This window comes from Chelmon rostratus, chromosome 16 (genome assembly GCF_017976325.1).
Source record: "Chelmon rostratus isolate fCheRos1 chromosome 16, fCheRos1.pri, whole genome shotgun sequence".
Lineage (NCBI taxonomy): Eukaryota > Metazoa > Chordata > Actinopteri > Chaetodontiformes > Chaetodontidae > Chelmon > Chelmon rostratus.
The window spans coordinates 9,305,445-9,322,321 of record NC_055673.1 but is presented as its reverse complement, the minus strand read 5'-3'; the positions used below and the strand labels follow the sequence as shown (position 1 = coordinate 9,322,321).

General features: G+C 41.5%; 1 protein-coding gene across 3 annotated transcripts in view; it reads right to left on the bottom strand.

Annotated features, from left to right (window-relative positions):
- Positions 1-331: 331 nt before the first annotated feature.
- Positions 332-16,877, bottom strand: part of ash1l (ash1 (absent, small, or homeotic)-like (Drosophila)) — a 31,229-nt gene continuing 14,683 nt past the window's right edge. For 2 of the 3 annotated variants that reach the window (XM_041955030.1, XM_041955029.1), the window contains exons 10-27: positions 16,596-16,704; positions 16,156-16,362; positions 15,805-15,951; positions 12,199-12,307; positions 11,895-12,044; positions 11,292-11,359; positions 10,492-10,658; positions 10,080-10,232; positions 9,789-9,843; positions 9,283-9,415; positions 7,545-7,823; positions 7,034-7,120; positions 6,778-6,868; positions 5,830-5,968; positions 5,504-5,676; positions 4,995-5,161; positions 4,120-4,606; positions 332-2,794 (exon numbers count right to left, since the gene is read on the bottom strand). In XM_041955030.1, the coding sequence (XP_041810964.1) occupies positions 2,703-2,794; positions 4,120-4,606; positions 4,995-5,161; positions 5,504-5,676; positions 5,830-5,968; positions 6,778-6,868; positions 7,034-7,120; positions 7,545-7,823; positions 9,283-9,415; positions 9,789-9,843; positions 10,080-10,232; positions 10,492-10,658; positions 11,292-11,359; positions 11,895-12,044; positions 12,199-12,307; positions 15,805-15,951; positions 16,156-16,362; positions 16,596-16,704 (2,813 nt within the window). In that variant the 3' untranslated portion in view covers positions 332-2,702. The remainder of the gene's footprint in view (positions 2,795-4,119; positions 4,607-4,994; positions 5,162-5,503; positions 5,677-5,829; positions 5,969-6,777; positions 6,869-7,033; positions 7,121-7,544; positions 7,824-9,282; positions 9,416-9,788; positions 9,844-10,079; positions 10,233-10,491; positions 10,659-11,291; positions 11,360-11,894; positions 12,045-12,198; positions 12,308-15,804; positions 15,952-16,155; positions 16,363-16,595; positions 16,705-16,877) is intronic. The other variant, XM_041955031.1, reaches the window with a different exon arrangement.

The following is a 16,877-nucleotide window of genomic DNA, read 5'->3' as shown; positions in this document are numbered from 1 at the left end:
TTCTGTATCTCAAAAGAGAGACAGAAGGTATTTGTGCTGCAACATATCAAATGCAGAGAGATTCAATGTGGGTGCTTTACATTGGGAGCTTCAGAGTCTCTATGATAGAATAGCCTCTCTGAAACACTGTGCACATATCTTATTTTTTCCAGCAATAGCAGTCAAAGTGAAAACTATATGGAAACATTTGTTTCACTCTGCAATTTCACACCTCTAACATTTCAAAGAAGATATACACGTCATAACTCTACCAGAACTTAATTTAAAATAGCTACATTTTTGCACTTTTTGTGAACTAGCTAAGGAGTATAGAAAGCATAACAACATGAAGTGTATTCACAATAATGTAGTGCTTTTTATTAAAAAAACAAACAAACAAAAAACAAATATAAAACAAAAAAGTAAAAACCAACAGCATTTTTCATGACTTAAGAATCATAATTACAAACTTTTAACGAGTGGAAGAAGTTTTTTTGACAAACTGTACACATCACAAAATGTCCGCCAGTCTGCCATTTACAATGCTTGCATCTTATTTTGTGATTGTCTAAAAATAACTAAACGAATCACACAAAACACACAAATACAAGTACAAGCATCATACAATGACCGCTATCACAAAACGGAACCATTTCCTATTTGAAAGAAAATCAAAAATAATAACATGATATTGGGCTGACAGCTTTACTTTTGCTCCTGTCACTGTTTAAAAATATCATAACATTTTTATGTTGGTTTGTTTTTTTAGTGTTCAACACTTTGCAGCAAAAAACAAGGAGTACTTTTCTCCTTAAAAGTAATATTATTAACAATATTCAGTGACAAAGGTGTCGTTGCTGAGTCACTGTCATGCCCCAATGCCTTCTGTGTCCGTTTGACATTCTTCTCGCTCATGCAGTACATAGATGAATTTCATTTATAGGCAACGAAAACTCAGCTTAAGTTTTTATGTCATCAGGACAGTTAAGGTGAGATTTTATGGACATTAAAAAAATCATTTTCCTCCGAGCTTAAGTGTCTTCATTATAGTAATACAAACGGAAGAAATTATAATATTATCATTATTATAATAATCATAATACATTTAGGGCTGAGTCCTGTACAGTACAATAATAAACAAAATCCATTTTCAAGATATTGCTTTTGGAGACACTCCTCAATGTAAAGTGTGTATATTTACATAACTTGGCACTGTACAGCTTCCCCTTCCCTCTCTCACCCTCCGTCAGTGTCTCATTCTTGTCACTTTTCTGTCAGTTTTACCGCACCGGGACATTGCAGGCTGTCCCTTTTTAGCAGAGGCATTTGGGGGGAAAAAAAGAAATCTCATCAAATATCACAATTTCTTTTTAAAACATTCTCCATGGCAACCAGGAACATGGTCTAAAGACAAAAAAAGATCTCAAGCCCCTTCCCCTCCCAATGTACAGTATACACCGCCCCACCCGTCTCACAGAATATAAGAAAATATGACCATCACGATACATTTCATGTTACGTATTGTTTTCCATAGTTTTCTTAAAACTGTTAATTGCCATCGAGCCCTTAATTTTTTTTTCCATTTTTTTTAAAAGGTATATCTTCAAGAAATCTGGCAAAGTACAGACACACAATAAGTGTGTACGCACGCACACACTCGCACACAAGGCAGTTGGAGAGCACGGCTGTGTAAGGCGTTAAGCCGGTGTCCCCCCCACATGCCTGATTTAGTTAAGCTGGTGAATCATGTTACTTCAAAAAAGAGGGGCGAAGCTGACTGCCTCACGAGAAAATTCAAAATTAAAACCTAAACAAGACACTTTGACTGACAAAAGCGCACACTCAATCCTCCCTCCCCTCCCTTTACTCTAAAAACAAACACACCCCAAGCCTCTTCTGTTCCTACATGAGTTACTACAGTATAACAGGAAAAAGATAATAGACTTTTTAACTTGCTTTTTTTTCAGACTGCATCATCCAATACTGTGAGTGTTAGTGTGTTTTCATTATAGATACAATACACAGAGCTTCACAATATCCATGGTACCAAAAGTGCAGTTCACCACCCTCGTTCTCTCTTTCTATTGAGCAGCATCTGAGCACACTGCTCAACTTACATTTCTCCTATGCCATTCCCCCCCAGGTCTTTTCGCAGCTTTTTTCTCAACTGATATATTTTGTCATTGCAGCTAGGTCCCACTAGGGGGAACAATTCTCCAGCATTCACATACCCATTGACTGAAACCACTAACCAACCCTCCCTCCATCCATCCCCATTCAGTACCACTTGTTTCACCTCTGATGCTTGCTAGTGGAATTCATCTACCCATGTCTGTAATATTCAATGCATTTAAGTGCATGGGGTATTTCTCCTATGTTCATTTTAAAAACAAAACAAAAAAACAAAAACAAAAACAAAAGGTTTTGCATCATACTACTTAAATAAGCAAGAAGTCTGGGTCAGCTCTCTCTTCGTGCTCCTTGAGAACTCTTGAAAAAGCTGGAATTGCCATGGAGTCAGCGCCTCCAAACCCCCTCCACCTTCTCACAGTCGAGATGACAGTCTTGGAAGAGGTAAACTGGAGGAGGCCCCCAGGGATGCGTTGTGGTCCTTAATGGTCGGACAACCAACAATGCTCATTTCCTTCCTTGCTGTCTCTCCATTTTCTGCCCCTTGCTCACAAAATGTGAAAGGCAGTGTGCTTGACAGGCACGTAGCAACGCTATTTTCTGCCCACGAAATCACCAAATCCGAGCGTCCGTCGCCGTAGCCTCCGCCCTGCGCCCTCCTCCAGGAGATAAGTGACATCTATGGCTGTTGGAAGAACACAGACAGGGGGAATTAGGAGCTTAGACAGAAACAGCTGACACACATTATATCAAACTGCAAAGGTAAGCAAAAGTGTCTTCTGTAACTGATCCATTAAGCTTAGAAGTGCTCAAAAAGTCTGGCAGAGGGCAACGTCCCTTACGACAGTAAGCCTGGGAGGGTGTGTCCAAAAATGTGTGTAGCACTCTGAAACCACCAGAGGTGTGATTTTAGGTGGCATAATCTAGTCTATCCTTTTCAAGACCGTGTCCACATCATTCCAAGTTTTGGTATACTCTTCTATTCTTGTTCTTAGTAGTAATCCACAAATAAAAAGTGCCATTCTTTGTCAGTAAATAACTTCCTGCAGCTGCTTCACGCTTCAGACGGAACGCGGTGGTGCCTTTTGGAAGGATGTGACTGTGAAGCAGATGTATGATCAGGCTGGTGATATCCTACATTTGTGTTATTGTCAACAAATCTAATGAAAAGACCAAAACCAACAATGTTTTCTTAGTCTGTCTCTCAATACTTTCTGACGTCCCTACCCTGTCTAAGGCACTCAGTCTCAAGCCCCACCCCCCCTTTTTTTTAAATAAAGTTTCATGTTTTAAAAAAAATGGTAATTGCCTTAAAACAGCTGAGATTTGTGATTTTTAGCAAACATTGTTCAAACAGGGGTAAATTCAGTGGTGGATTAATACACTCTGGTTTGTGGGAGCAGAACGCTGTATTCGGGATTGGCTCAAAATCAATGGTCCCTATGTTTATCATACTGAAGGAACATGTCACCAAGTGCAACAGTGTGGCTCATTAATGTGTTTTTAATAGTTTTTGGACAACAGTGGAGATCTATCTATACAGAGACATAAACTGTATTAGGCTTTGGCTAAATGGGCAACAATCATAATGATCAATTTATTATTGGTTTTTGCCTTGAAGAAAAAACATATCACCAGACTTCAATGCTGAGATTAGCCACTGAACATTGGTGTTAAAAGTTGGTCTACATTTAGATACTTTTTGGTAATATTCATCAGCAGATTGAAGCAATGAAACAACAGACTGAAACACTGCATGGGAGGAAGAGACTTGGACAAAGCAGCAGATCTAAAAACTGAGGTCCCCATCTGTTTATGAAGGCTAAAAAGAGTTTAAATATGAAAATCTGAGCTGCAGACTTTGCTTCTTCTTCATCCCACACTCCCTCTAATGAACAGTTTCTTGCTCCAACAGTGAACTCAGCCATTCAAAAAGGTGTTATCCAACATGTTTAAATGGTGTGTCACATGTGATCTGAAACTTTAACCCTAATTTATCTGTTGACCTACCCCCCTGCTTTGTTCCCGGTCCCTCACCATTCTTGCTGGGAGTTCTGTGCAGCAGATCCAGCAGAATTTTGTTGAGCCGTTCCCTCTGGGCCTCCCTCCTGCCCAGCACTGGGTGGTGTAGCGGCGAGGAGGCCGAGGACGACGGGAGTTCGAGCATCTCCCCTATTCTCTCTGTGGAATTCTCCTCCAGCTCCTTGCGGTCCTCAGCGTCCTGCCCTTCCTCTTCATCCTCCTCGTCGTCTTCATCCTCGTCTCCATCCCCATCCTGTTCGACTCTTCTGGGCTTGGCCGAAAGAAGTTCAGGATCCTCCGAAGCCATGTCCATGTCGTCCTCCACTCCTCTCCCGTCTTCAGCTTCAGGTGGGAAGTCGTCACCCCGGTCGCAGGAAGAGCCGTCGTCCTCGCAGCCTCCAACTCCTTTAGGTCGTTCGCTTTTCCAGGCAGAACGGCCCCCGTTCCGCTTGTAGTTGTCAGGAACGTAGTGAGGCTGCAAAAATATCATAATCAGACCTGGGTCAAATAGTGTTTGCAAATACTTTTCATGGTTTTATTTATTTGACTTAGGTTCCAGATGCTTAGTGTTAACAAATGGAAAATAATACAAACATCAAAGACAAAATCACTAAACAGATATATGGATGTTGTTCACTGCAAACGATGTGGTTTGGATCAGAAACAAAAGGCAGGTGTGGTTTCTGTCATTTGCTGCTGGTTAGTCCCACCTTCACCTGTGATTGTGCTGCAGGCTGCCTAAACACTATGAGCAAGATAAGATGCCGAGCCAAAATGTGCCCTAGGCTGTCAGATTACCTCCTCTCTTATATAAGTGTTTACAAATCAGTAATACATCTGGTCGGGACCCCCATCACTCTCACCGAGAAGTCTCTTTTGGGCGTGAGCCGCTTCGGGAAGTGGTTGAAGGCATATGGCTTGGTACAGACTGGGTAGCGGTTACGATGGATCTTGTAGAACAGGTGAGCCGACTTGTCCAAGCGGTAATCACAGATGTACACATCCTGCTCTTTTACACTCTTTGGCCGCCCTGTAGGAAGGAACACACTCTGCATTACACAGGTGCTGCTGTCATTTAAGTCATATCTCAAGAGCAAATGGCTGTATATATATGCTATTTTTTGTTAAAGTCTGTCAAAGGTCAGCGCTGAGCCGTAGAGGGATTATTAACCTTAATTTATCAGCGATGTCCTATTTCATATTTTTATTTACACATATTCACACCTGGCAGCTGCATTTTCTACAATTCACTGAGCATCACTCAAGCAAAAAAGGAACCCTCAGCAGTAGTTGTTACTTACTTACTAATTCAGTAGGGAAATAAACACATCCAAACCCGCATGTGATTGTTTACATATGTGTTTCCCCTCACCTTTGCAGTAAGTGTAGAGATCGAGGACACAACAGGTTCCCACCACTGCCTCCAGGGGGATAATCTCATAGAGCGGCATGCGGAATAACTCGTTCTGGTAGAAACGCCGTGATGGAGAATGATGTGTCTCATGAGGACGGAAGTAGTGGTGGCCAAAGGCAAACCTGTCACCCCTTTAGAGTTTGAGTGGATAAAGAGCAGCAAATTAAACAATGTGATGCAATTTGATGGGCACAATAATAATCCGCAGGCAGTAATTTACATCTCACTGGCAGGTTTCTGCAGTACATCAAGCCAGTTGTTCGAAATACGTCTGATTGACTTACTTTTCATTCTTCCAGAGTTTCTCAATTCGGAAGATGTCGAGTTTGTCTCGGTTGATGTGAGACAAGAGACGGTAAGACTGTCTGACAGGCTGGCCCTCAGGTGTGCGTCTGCTGTCTCTCATCAGATACACACAGTCACCTGCACACAAGATACAGACACTGACATGTTACAAAAATTGTACAAGAAATGATACTTGACACTAAAGTCGCCCGACAGATAGAGTATAACATCTCAGTAACACTTCTTTTGGAGATGATCAAACAGTGGCAGACAAAATAAATGTTTACATCCAGCCTCTGAAATAATACAAGCTATTTGAATTGCTTTGATTAATTTATTCTAACCAAGAGTAACTGAGTTTCAAGCCTCTAGTGGTGCTATGGATCTTCGTGCAGGTGAGTCCTGCCAGTGGTTTCATACTACTCCAGTGATTCCAGTGATCTACAGGTGGCTGTAATGTGCCATGAAATGCAGCAATGTGCCAGGAAAGGCAGTGAAGAAGACAACTGCAAGCTATATGAAGACATTGCTCAATTTAAAATACTTTAAAGCTTTGCAAATGTTTTATGAAGAAGGAAATGCATTCAACACTGTTGTTAGACCTCAAGGATACAGACCATGCACTCTGGTGGAAAACGGTCAATATAAATATAACTTTGGTTTGTTTGAAAACTCCACAGGGAACCTTTAACACCAGGCTGGAAATCAGCGTTTCTCTGCCCTCTCTGCTTGAAAGTTTCAAGCATGATTCACCCCTGATCACTCCCAGCATCTCTGCTGGGAGTGGTTTGGAGTGGTTAGAGGTGTGCTCTATTGCACCTGCAACCACATCAACGGTGATGACCACTGGAGGTCATGAGAAACTAGATTTTCAGGTGGCGTTGCAGAAACTGGACCTTTCCAAGCATTTGCGAGCTCATGACTGCTGGTTTCTATTGTTTCTTTACCCTGATGTAGCAGCAGGTCATCTCTAAGGAGGCAGATGTAGTAGACAGAGCCAGCCTGGGCGTAGCTTGGCTGGGGTATCATGGGAACTTCCTGTAACAACAAGAACAACAAGAACATGGTGGAGATTAGAGAGGTTGGTGATAATTTAAACCCAGAAAGGGACTAAGGAGACATTAACCTTATGTGCCCAGAAGGAAAACTGTTGGCACAACATTAAATTCAGCATTCAAGGTTGTTTGGAGGAGAAAGACGTACCCTGTCTACAGGCCGAGGGTCGCACTGCTCACACAGGTAGTGCTCCACCTCAGTCTCTAGCCGCATGCAGTCAAAGTGCTGCCACACCTACAGTGACAAAAACAAATAGTGATTAAAAAAAAGCAAAAAATGGATATTTGAATAATCTACTCCCCAGCTGGTCTTGACAGTGACTCACAGAGTAACAGTGATGTTCTGAGTCTGTATTACAAGCAAAGACAAACACATTTTTAACAACACCCTTGATTCACAACTGTGGTAGCTTCAATCAATATTTGTAACCCTCTTTGTTTTCTTTGTCTAAAAATAACAGAAAATATACACAGGGGACTGTGGACTGACTGCACACTCTCCTTTGGAAAATTTCCATGACAAAGTCTCCTCCTGAGTTAGACAACGTCTCAAGAGGAAGCACTCACTAAAACAGGTGTAACCTATCAGCCAGAGAGACAAAAATACATTTTTCACTCGCTTTTTTTTTATTATTTATGTTCGGCACCTTGCTTCTTACCATGCACTTTTCACACTGGATCATCAGGCCTTCGTCCTTGTACATTCCACAGATGCAACGGATGACGTCGTCGTCCTTGTCGTGGGACCCCGGCCCTCCTCCTCCTCCGTGGTGGTGATGGCCATGGTCGCGCTCCAGCGAATCCGAGCTGTCGGCCTCGCTGGCAGTCTCGCCCACGATCTCATCAATCTGGACGGCAGCTTCATGACGAGCGCTGTAGTAGGCTTTCCGCAGCCGACACACGTCCCTGCCTACCGATGACTTCCTGCCATAATATTTCTGGCGGGAAAATAAGAGGGTTGTTAATACAGCTGCTTTATTTGTTTGTTTGGGGCTTTTTTTGTCTATTTGTTTTTGCCAAAAACATTCACGGGAAATCCTCTTTGTGAATTTGTTACTGACAGTGTGTTCTGACTGACACACGGCACAAGGACAGCAAGCCACACCACAACTACACAAACAGCTTAAAGCTTAAGTCATATATACTAAAGGCTGAGGAAAGCACAATGGACCCCAGAATTATATCCTCATCATTCAATCACTGAGCTGCAGGTTTACTGGCAATTTCCTTCTGAACAAAGGTCACTGACAAAGAAAGATGCACTTAGACCGAAAAAAAAAAAAAAATCACAGAAAGTGCTACACCCCACAGCTCGCAATTTAACAATAAACCACATTCCCCTCACATTTTTTCTAGTCTCGCAAAAAGAGTCTTGGGACTAAAGGGAGAATCTAATTTAGACGTCCACTTCAAACTTCTCTGATTGGAAAAGTAAGCTCCTCTGAGAGGTTTCAAGTGCCACTTGTTTAAACTGCCAAGCTATACAGATGTAAATCAAAAGAGTCTGCAGACGTGTGCACAGAGGATCAGCAGTCATGAAGTTATATCCCATTTGGGAGGTGTTTGTGTGTGAGACAGGAAGAAAGAAAAGAGCTGACTGAGTGGGAGGAAGAATGTGTTAGAGCTGCGTAAATGATCATTTTGATGAGGCTTTTTGAGGCTGTTGGGGCTCCAAGAAACTGGGATCAATCCCGAGAGACTCACAAGTGTCGTCAGCGCTATTCAACGCCGAAGACTGGATACTGCAGCAGCCTTAGTCTTCATGTAATCATTACACTGATAAAATGATGTATGATGATCCGCACCAGCTAACAGGCTTTTGAAGAACTCAGGATCTAAACGTGCTTTGACCAGAGGAACCAGGGACTATATTAAGCTGTTGTACAACGGTTCCAAGTGCTTAATGTCACTGACTAGTCAAACACAGAAGCCATGGCAACTGCAACTTGTGTTCAGGTCAAAGACCAAGGAAGGACTAAAATCAATATCAGGATAAGGGGTAGAAAATTGTTGCATGGGATGCATGTTTATTAATGTTAAAAACCAGCGAGAAAGAGACAGAAGGAAAGAGCAGCGGTGGAGAGACTTGATTGAAAGAAAAGGGAGCATTGGTCTGTCATTGGACTAATTTCCTTCATCTTCACCATTCTTCAGATGCAGGGAAGAAGCAAACAGGAATGTGCCAAAGGGAATTTTATTTTCTAGTTTAGATCCAGAGTTCAGGTGTTATATAGTTCCTGGAACTTCATGGTCTCAAAGGGATGTAAATGTTCAATTTTGGTGACTAACACCTTAAGTTCAACCTTTAAAGTCAGGTTAAAGGTTGACATAAATGCTCTGCAGTTTTCATTGTAAATAGCAGGGAATCATTAATACTAGCAAGGGACACCTGCATACCTCAGCATTACGGAACACTTTCAGCATGTCTGTGTCGAACGCTTCAACGGTCTTGTAGTGACCGGTGAGGATTTGCTTCTCGATGGTGCTCAGGTCCAGAGGGTCAGACACCTTCTCATAGTACTGGCTGTTCCTGATGGCACACAAAAATCACAGGATTAGTCTCTCCAAATCTGATTTGAAAACATTTCAATCCATGAGTCTGTAGATTTTAAGGGCCTCCCAGCAGAAACTATACCCCCGACCATGACAGTGTTAGTCTCATGTAGCCAAGAAAAAATAATGAGCTGTTGGTGTTTTGACACAAAGTGAGTACTATCAATACTGGACTAGAATCAAAGCACAGGCTGTCACGGCTGAAATGTGTGGCACAAGATAAAACTGCTACACTATGTGGGTGCTGTACACTGACAGATGAGATAACACAGCAACACCACTGTCTGAAAAACAGTTAAACATTATGAATGAAACAGACTAAATGCGGGTTTGCACTTTCACACACTCACCTCTTCCTGGATGGGAGGTTCACCAGCGGAGCAGCAAGTGTCTGGCCAGCCGAATCTGAGGTAAGACAAACAAATAACATTCCTGTCATCAATTCTCAATCACAGAGCCTTATCATTTCATGAATATTAGATATCAGCCCAGAGGCACTGACAGATGCATTTTAGAGGACTGATCAGACCTCAGATCAGGCTAGAGGTCATTCTAATGAGTATACAATAACAGAACAGCACAATAGCAGTTTATATATTTTACTGATAACATACTGTGCATTTCTCAGCATAGATACTAACCCTTGTAGCTGGTGATCATGTCACAAATCTCCTTGAAGATGTGAGCGAGGCGAGCAGTGCGTGTGACTTCCGTGTTTTCCTCAGCCGCAGCGAGTCTCCGCGTGCGAACCGACCGCGATGTCTGCAGGGCCGAGAACTGCGTCAGGAACACATCTGGAAACAGGACACGAGCATTACACATCAAGTTTTTACACATTTTTTCTTTGTTTCACAGCACCTACATTTCAGTTCCATGCTCAGCAAGTTGTTTACAGCTAGAAAAAGAAATTCATTAAATAAATTTACATTCATTAGCACATTTCAGTGTTGACAGACTTCAACTGTAGCCACTAAAACAGGTTTTTTTCACAACTTTCTTCTCAAGCATTCTTGCCTTCTCAAATTCATATCACCTCTAAGCTCGTACGCTCACCTGACTTAATGTTTCCATCGTCACGGATGACTCCTCCCCAGCGTGTATATATGGACAGGCTGCTGGCGTCCCTCTCTCTCTCACCCTCTCTCTTCAACAGCTCCTGTTTCTCCCTCATCTTCTCCCAGTTCCTCAGGAGAAACACTCGATGCTTCAGCACAAAGTTCCTGATGATGACAGAGAGAGGACAGGAGTGTGAAGACGCCATGTTTCTGTGTGTGCCAACATCAACTCACACCTCATACTTAACATGTCAAATGTATGTTGCTCTCTGATGGCAGTTCTTATAAACTGAAAACAATTTAAATACCAACTACCATTCTGTTAATGAATTCAGTGATTGAAAGCAAAGCATTCATTTGATTTATTTGACACTAATTATGAATCCAGAAATTTATTTTAATTTTCTATACTGACATATTTCAGTCATATTAACAGTAAGGCATATACTGCTGTTGAAATGTCTGATTATGGATGCAGGAATATGTTAACATACTATCTAACATCAGTGAAATGTGCACGTTTTCCACTTAATACACCTGAAGAATTAGCAACAGAATAAAATTCACCTCAAGAAAGGCATGTATGAAAGCGTGTGCAATCTGGTATCGGCCAATAGATATGGGGGAACAAAAACAAATGTGTTTTTTATATTAGAATCTTTATTACAACCAGTGTAATGAGTTCCAGTGCAATGTTTGCAGGAAACAAACGGAACACAGTTTGATCATGTGTCTCAAACATACTCTGATACAGTTCTGTTTCTCTTATGTATTGCTTGCATATGTGTGTGTGTTTACCTCTCTCTGTTGGACATGGGCTTCATGAGATGAGGGTAAAACTTGTTGCTGTCACTCGACTCTTCCTCCTGGAGAACAAGAAAGTTGTATTCAAGCACGAGCTTCATTGAAAAGCTTTTGAACGAATGCACTCCTCCTGTTTTCACTGCAAGGTTCAATCAGATTTTGCAGACTTCTAAAGATTCCTACTTCAAATCATGATGTTGCTGACTCACTGAAAGCCTACATTTAAATATACTATGATATATTGTAAATTCTAGGTCATATCGTTCAGCTATCATTCAAAAGTATACCCTTTAAGGTATCGTGAGTTACTTTTTTAGACACCTTGTGGCCCACTAAGAGTGCCTCTGAGACACAGACACATCCATGCCCTACATAGGCACTGCACCTGATACTGAAAAAAAGACACTGCAAAACTTGGATAAACCTTTTATCAACCTGGCAATAGCTTCAGCCAGATAACAATAGGCTTCAGTTTTCAGTCAAAGAAAATATGTATTAAGGAATCATTTTCAAAAGTACTCCAGGAATAAATTTTCGTTTATTGTCTGATCTAAGGAGAACAAGCTCTCCATATTTTTACGGACATTCATGACTCACTCGTTTCTTAAGCTGGTGTTTGGACTTCCTCTTCTCCTTGAGTCGACCCAGCCGCCGAGTCCCTCCCGTCTTCCCAGGCAGGCCATTAATACGCTGGCTCTTCCCTCCGATGATGCCTCGGCAGCTCTCTGAGCCACACTTACACACTTGCTGTACAGCAATGAAAAATAAAGTGCACAAAAAGAAATTAGTTGTGCAAGTAACAAAATAGCTGTGCAAGCAGCTGTGATGATTATAGCTCTGAACATGAAATAGCCACAATGTTATTCATTGAGGACGTCAAAGATGGTTGCTGGTGTATCACCTGCTCTTCTGTATTGAAGGAATGGAAGTTGTAGTCATAGGTGAGCTCAGTGCCGCTGGGGATCTCCTTGAGAGCAAAGAGACCAATTCTGTACACCCCATTCACTGACCTAAGAGAGAGGAGTCACAGAGAAGTCAAGTGAGTGGGTGCAGCATGTGATTAATTTTTCATTTAATAATAAAGCATGATGAAGTTAGCTAAATAATAAATACATTAGCATAAATGGTAAAATAAACAATGAAAGACTGTAAAATAAGATCAGGAAAGTTAAAGGATATCAAGAAGGACAAATTAGTGGACAGGGCCTCTGTTTTTCTTCCCGTCAGGAGGTTACTGGATCTCATGGTCTATGTTTAGAGCAGGAGTTCACTGGTAACTGTTCAAAATTACATCATATTGTGGTAAATATATTAATATGGAGTAAAAATTATGTTACTCCAAACACATTGCCTGGTGTTGTTATGCAACAGACCAGAATGCATTAAATAATTATATAAATTCACCACAGAAGTAATGTAAAATGATATAATTTATAGGTCAAGCTTTCCAGACTAAGGAGAAAGATTTTGACCGTTACAAACGGCAATCCCATCATGCACTGCATGTAAGCCAGTTTAATGTTTGTCCATGGGCCAAGCCCTGAGCTTGAAGTGAGAGTTGAACTTAAATGTCTGAAACAAGATGGAGAGCTTTGTGCAAGAGGGGTGTAAGTGAATGACACATTCCCCCTTTAGTTAGGTCTGAAGTCAAGTTTCTGTCTTGACTTGCAACAGTGTTAAACTAGCCCTGTTAGAATGGCAATTAAATTAAGGCATTTAAAAATTGGGACAAAAAGTGAAGAGAACTGTCCCTGTTTTCATTTGCTCCATTTGGCAAACGCTCAACACGTTGTCATCCCTATTTTTCCCCTCTCCAAACGAAGCAGTGCTCCAGCTTTTCACCATTCTTCTGAGAATAAAGCGCACTATTCTGTTTGCCAGCCATTTGATAATTTATTCCTTCTATAGGGGTAAAAAGCTGGTTCAGCGCATTGTCTTCAAGCACTACAGCTGTATCTAAGGCCCGGCTGCATGTAATCTCTCTTCTGTGACAAGATGGATGACTCGTCAAGCTTTGTGCTGAAAATCCTCCATCCTTGTGGAGTCTTTTATTTCAGCCCAGCCACTCTACAGTACACACACAAGCACTCACACATACATACACCAACCAGTGCCCTAGATCATGAGCCAGTCTATGCTGAAGGGCAGAAGGTATAGTTTGATGGTTCACTCTGTTAAGGTTGTTAGCTGTCCACAATCAAACCCACTAAGGGTTAAAACTGTGGTGACACTTGTTGTAAATTCATTACAGGCAAACCAAACCTTAACAAAAATCCAAGTAGGTTTCACTTGCAAAAGTCAGGCACATGGAGGCCTGCTCAGCCAGGTCTCCGATTGCATGGACACAGCCATGCTGTGAGAACAATCCCAAAGGAAACCAGTGAATTGTTTTGGCGTGGTGCAAGGCCTTTAAGCCATTTAGGTCTCTGAACACTGCCAGTGACTGCATGAGGCGATCTCATCAGATTACCACCACACAACCACATTAATAAGGTTGGGGTTTTGAGGCAGAGCTTTCTCATTTACAATGAAGTGCACCTGCCACACTTGTCCCTTTTAGAGCTTGTGTAAGATACCCAAACTAGGGCAACACAATATTGTCTACCATACAGTGTGACTTCTTATCCATAATGAACTTCTAAATACAACTAAGAATTTCTGCCATAATAAGGGTCTCTTAAAGTTTATACAAAGAATCCCACATCCGCATGCATTAAAGTACACACACACAGTGATTTATAGCTACAAAATTCATTGTAATGTACTAATGTAGTCTTCTCTGATAACATGAGTGAGGAATCAAGAATAAAATTGCTGTAGCGGGACTTTTTGTGGCTTTGCTGGCCTTTTCTCTAGTTAAATCGTACAGAATCTAAATGCTTATTTCTATGCTGAATATCTTTCCCTCTGTTCTGGTACGTTCACTATTCTCAGTTTGCCTCTTACAGAGTGAGTAAGAAATTACCCAGCTCACCCGAATAATCAGGCACACAAACAGACAGCAATTAACTGAAACTATTTAGGTAATAGGCTAGCATTTTCCAGTTCGTTAACCATAAATGACGGAAGCATTTAGAAAAAAGAAAAATATAAAGCTGGAACATTTTCCAATCAGTGTCTCCCATTTTCCACTCACAACAATCAAACAAGATTCTCAGCTTCACTTGTTTAACACTGTCTCCCACTTTAATATATTCAGTGACTGTCGCTGTACCTGACAGTCCTTTAAAGGTTCCCTGAGGAGTTTTAGAGGACGCGCATGCACTAGAGCACACGTGGGTGACACAACACACACTCCTACCAAACAATGTCACATTATTCCATTGATCTAAAGGTGGCGGTAACACAGCATGAAATGCTGCAATGTGCAAACAACGATAGGGAAGTAGAAGACTGAAAGCTAATAAACATGGATGTGAACAAAGCTGGATTTAAAATGTGTTAAGCCCAACTGAAATGAAATGACATTCTTTTTTCATTTAAATCAGCTCTCAGGACTCACATGTCCTGTGTTATCCTTTGAGAAAAAAAAATTACGGATTTTTTTGGTGACATGATAGTGCCCCCCATTACTGTTCTGCTATCCGTCTACATGGATGAAGAACTTATTTCCATACAGCCAATGAAAGCTTGCATAAATCAGTAACGTCAGCATTCTTTCATAGGTGGAGCAGACGGTCACACTGAGACAGACAGCAGCTATACAGCACAAGAGCCACAGACTTTGAACAACAATCCACATTAAGCCTTCTTATATAACGCACAAACACGACCACATGCCTTGTTCTGCACCTTAGCCCAAACAAACATTCACAAGGGAACAGTGCACTTCTAAAGTCCATTTGTAGACTAGATAGCTGATTAACTACTCAGCTGCAGCACATTTACAGTAACTGGATCTAAATGTACCTGCAAATGTCTCTGTTAATACCACAAACAACACACTGCTGTCAAACAGACAGACATGCCCCTCCAGCCAGTTGAGATGAAAGGAGAATTTCTGATATCTCTCCAGTGACTTTTTTCTTCCAAATAATGTTGTTAATCATAAACAAATATAAACAATACATTGACATTAGTTCAGACAGCAAAAGGAACGACTAAATGTGATTTCAGTTGGACTTGTTAAGTGAGGAAGGAAATGCACTTGATACACAGGTTAGATCTGAACAGACCAGAATGCACACATGTGTTTTGACATACTGAATGAAAACAAAGCATTTTGAAATGTTATATACTGGAAGGTTTAAAAGGTAAACCTACCCTTATTTTACTCCTAATAAAATTTAACATCACCTTTTGCAAAGTGTGAGTTATCACTGTATGCTTTGTTTCTCATCACAGTCAAACAAATGCAGGTCTGGCTTAATTATCTGTCCTTAACAACTTGTGGCAACTACATTGCTGGCTCTTGAAAAGGCTTAGCCAAATCTGGGCTTTGGTGAGAACCCAAAAGCACCTCATGGACATTAGAAGGAAACTGGTTTAAAGCTGCTGTGACACCTACCACTTCTGCATCTCACAGTTGGGTTCACAGCTGTGGTTTATGAAGCGTGCCTCATTGCCCATTCGGTAACTGTCAATCACCATGCCGCTATCCAGGTTCAGACAGTAGTGGCCACTGTGAGAGAAGTACTGCTCCATCATACGGCTCCTGAAATATGGTAGGAGAGAGGAGGTGGAAGAGAGAGGCTTTCGTTAACTTGCATGTCAGGATAAATTAAGTTCTGAACCGAGGAAGTGAAACAGGCAGAAAGACAGACACAGGACATTCTAAATCTGACATCCGCATACTTTTCGGGCCGTGCCTGCCACCCATTAAGAATTTCTCAAATAATATGTGACCCAATTAACTCACCTAAACTCCTGTTCGCTAACCACCTCTCCCAAGTACTCGATGATAAACTGTCCAGGGCGAAGTGGCTCCTTGGTGCGGATGCCCCAGCCCTTGCCCTCAGCGCGGAATCGCTCCAGACACTGGACCCACTCATGTCTCTGGATGTGCTGGTTGTCACACTGATCAGCACATGGACAGGTGCTGGGAGAACACTCAGCAAAACTCATCCTGGGGGAAATAAGCAATTACAAAATTGTTTAATGAGGCTGATATTCCCTTGTCTTGACATCATGTGCACCCTCTATTCACACTTTTCATTACTATAAACAACTTCACAAGAATATTCCTACACAAACATATGACTAAACCTGAGTGCTGATTTTTAAAAATACAATATGATTGTATTTTCCAATGGGAAACATGCTAAAAGCCAACATTCTTTTGCTGTGATTTCTCTTCACCTATTCAGGCATTCATCTAGGCAGCCCTTTTCAGTCGCGTTCTCACGAGGTCTGCAGTTGCATGTAGTCGTTTCATAACCAGACAGAGGCTTCACATCCACATAGACATCTGTGACAGAAAGGGGGGATTACCATTTTTCATTTACAGTTACTGACACTGTCATGAAGTGTGACCTGCAGAGAAATCATCAAATATTTTAAATTCCCATTTTGTAAACAATGCATATAATTTATAACAGGGACTACAACAGTCAAAGCAACCAAGGCAACCAAAGTAAAGTA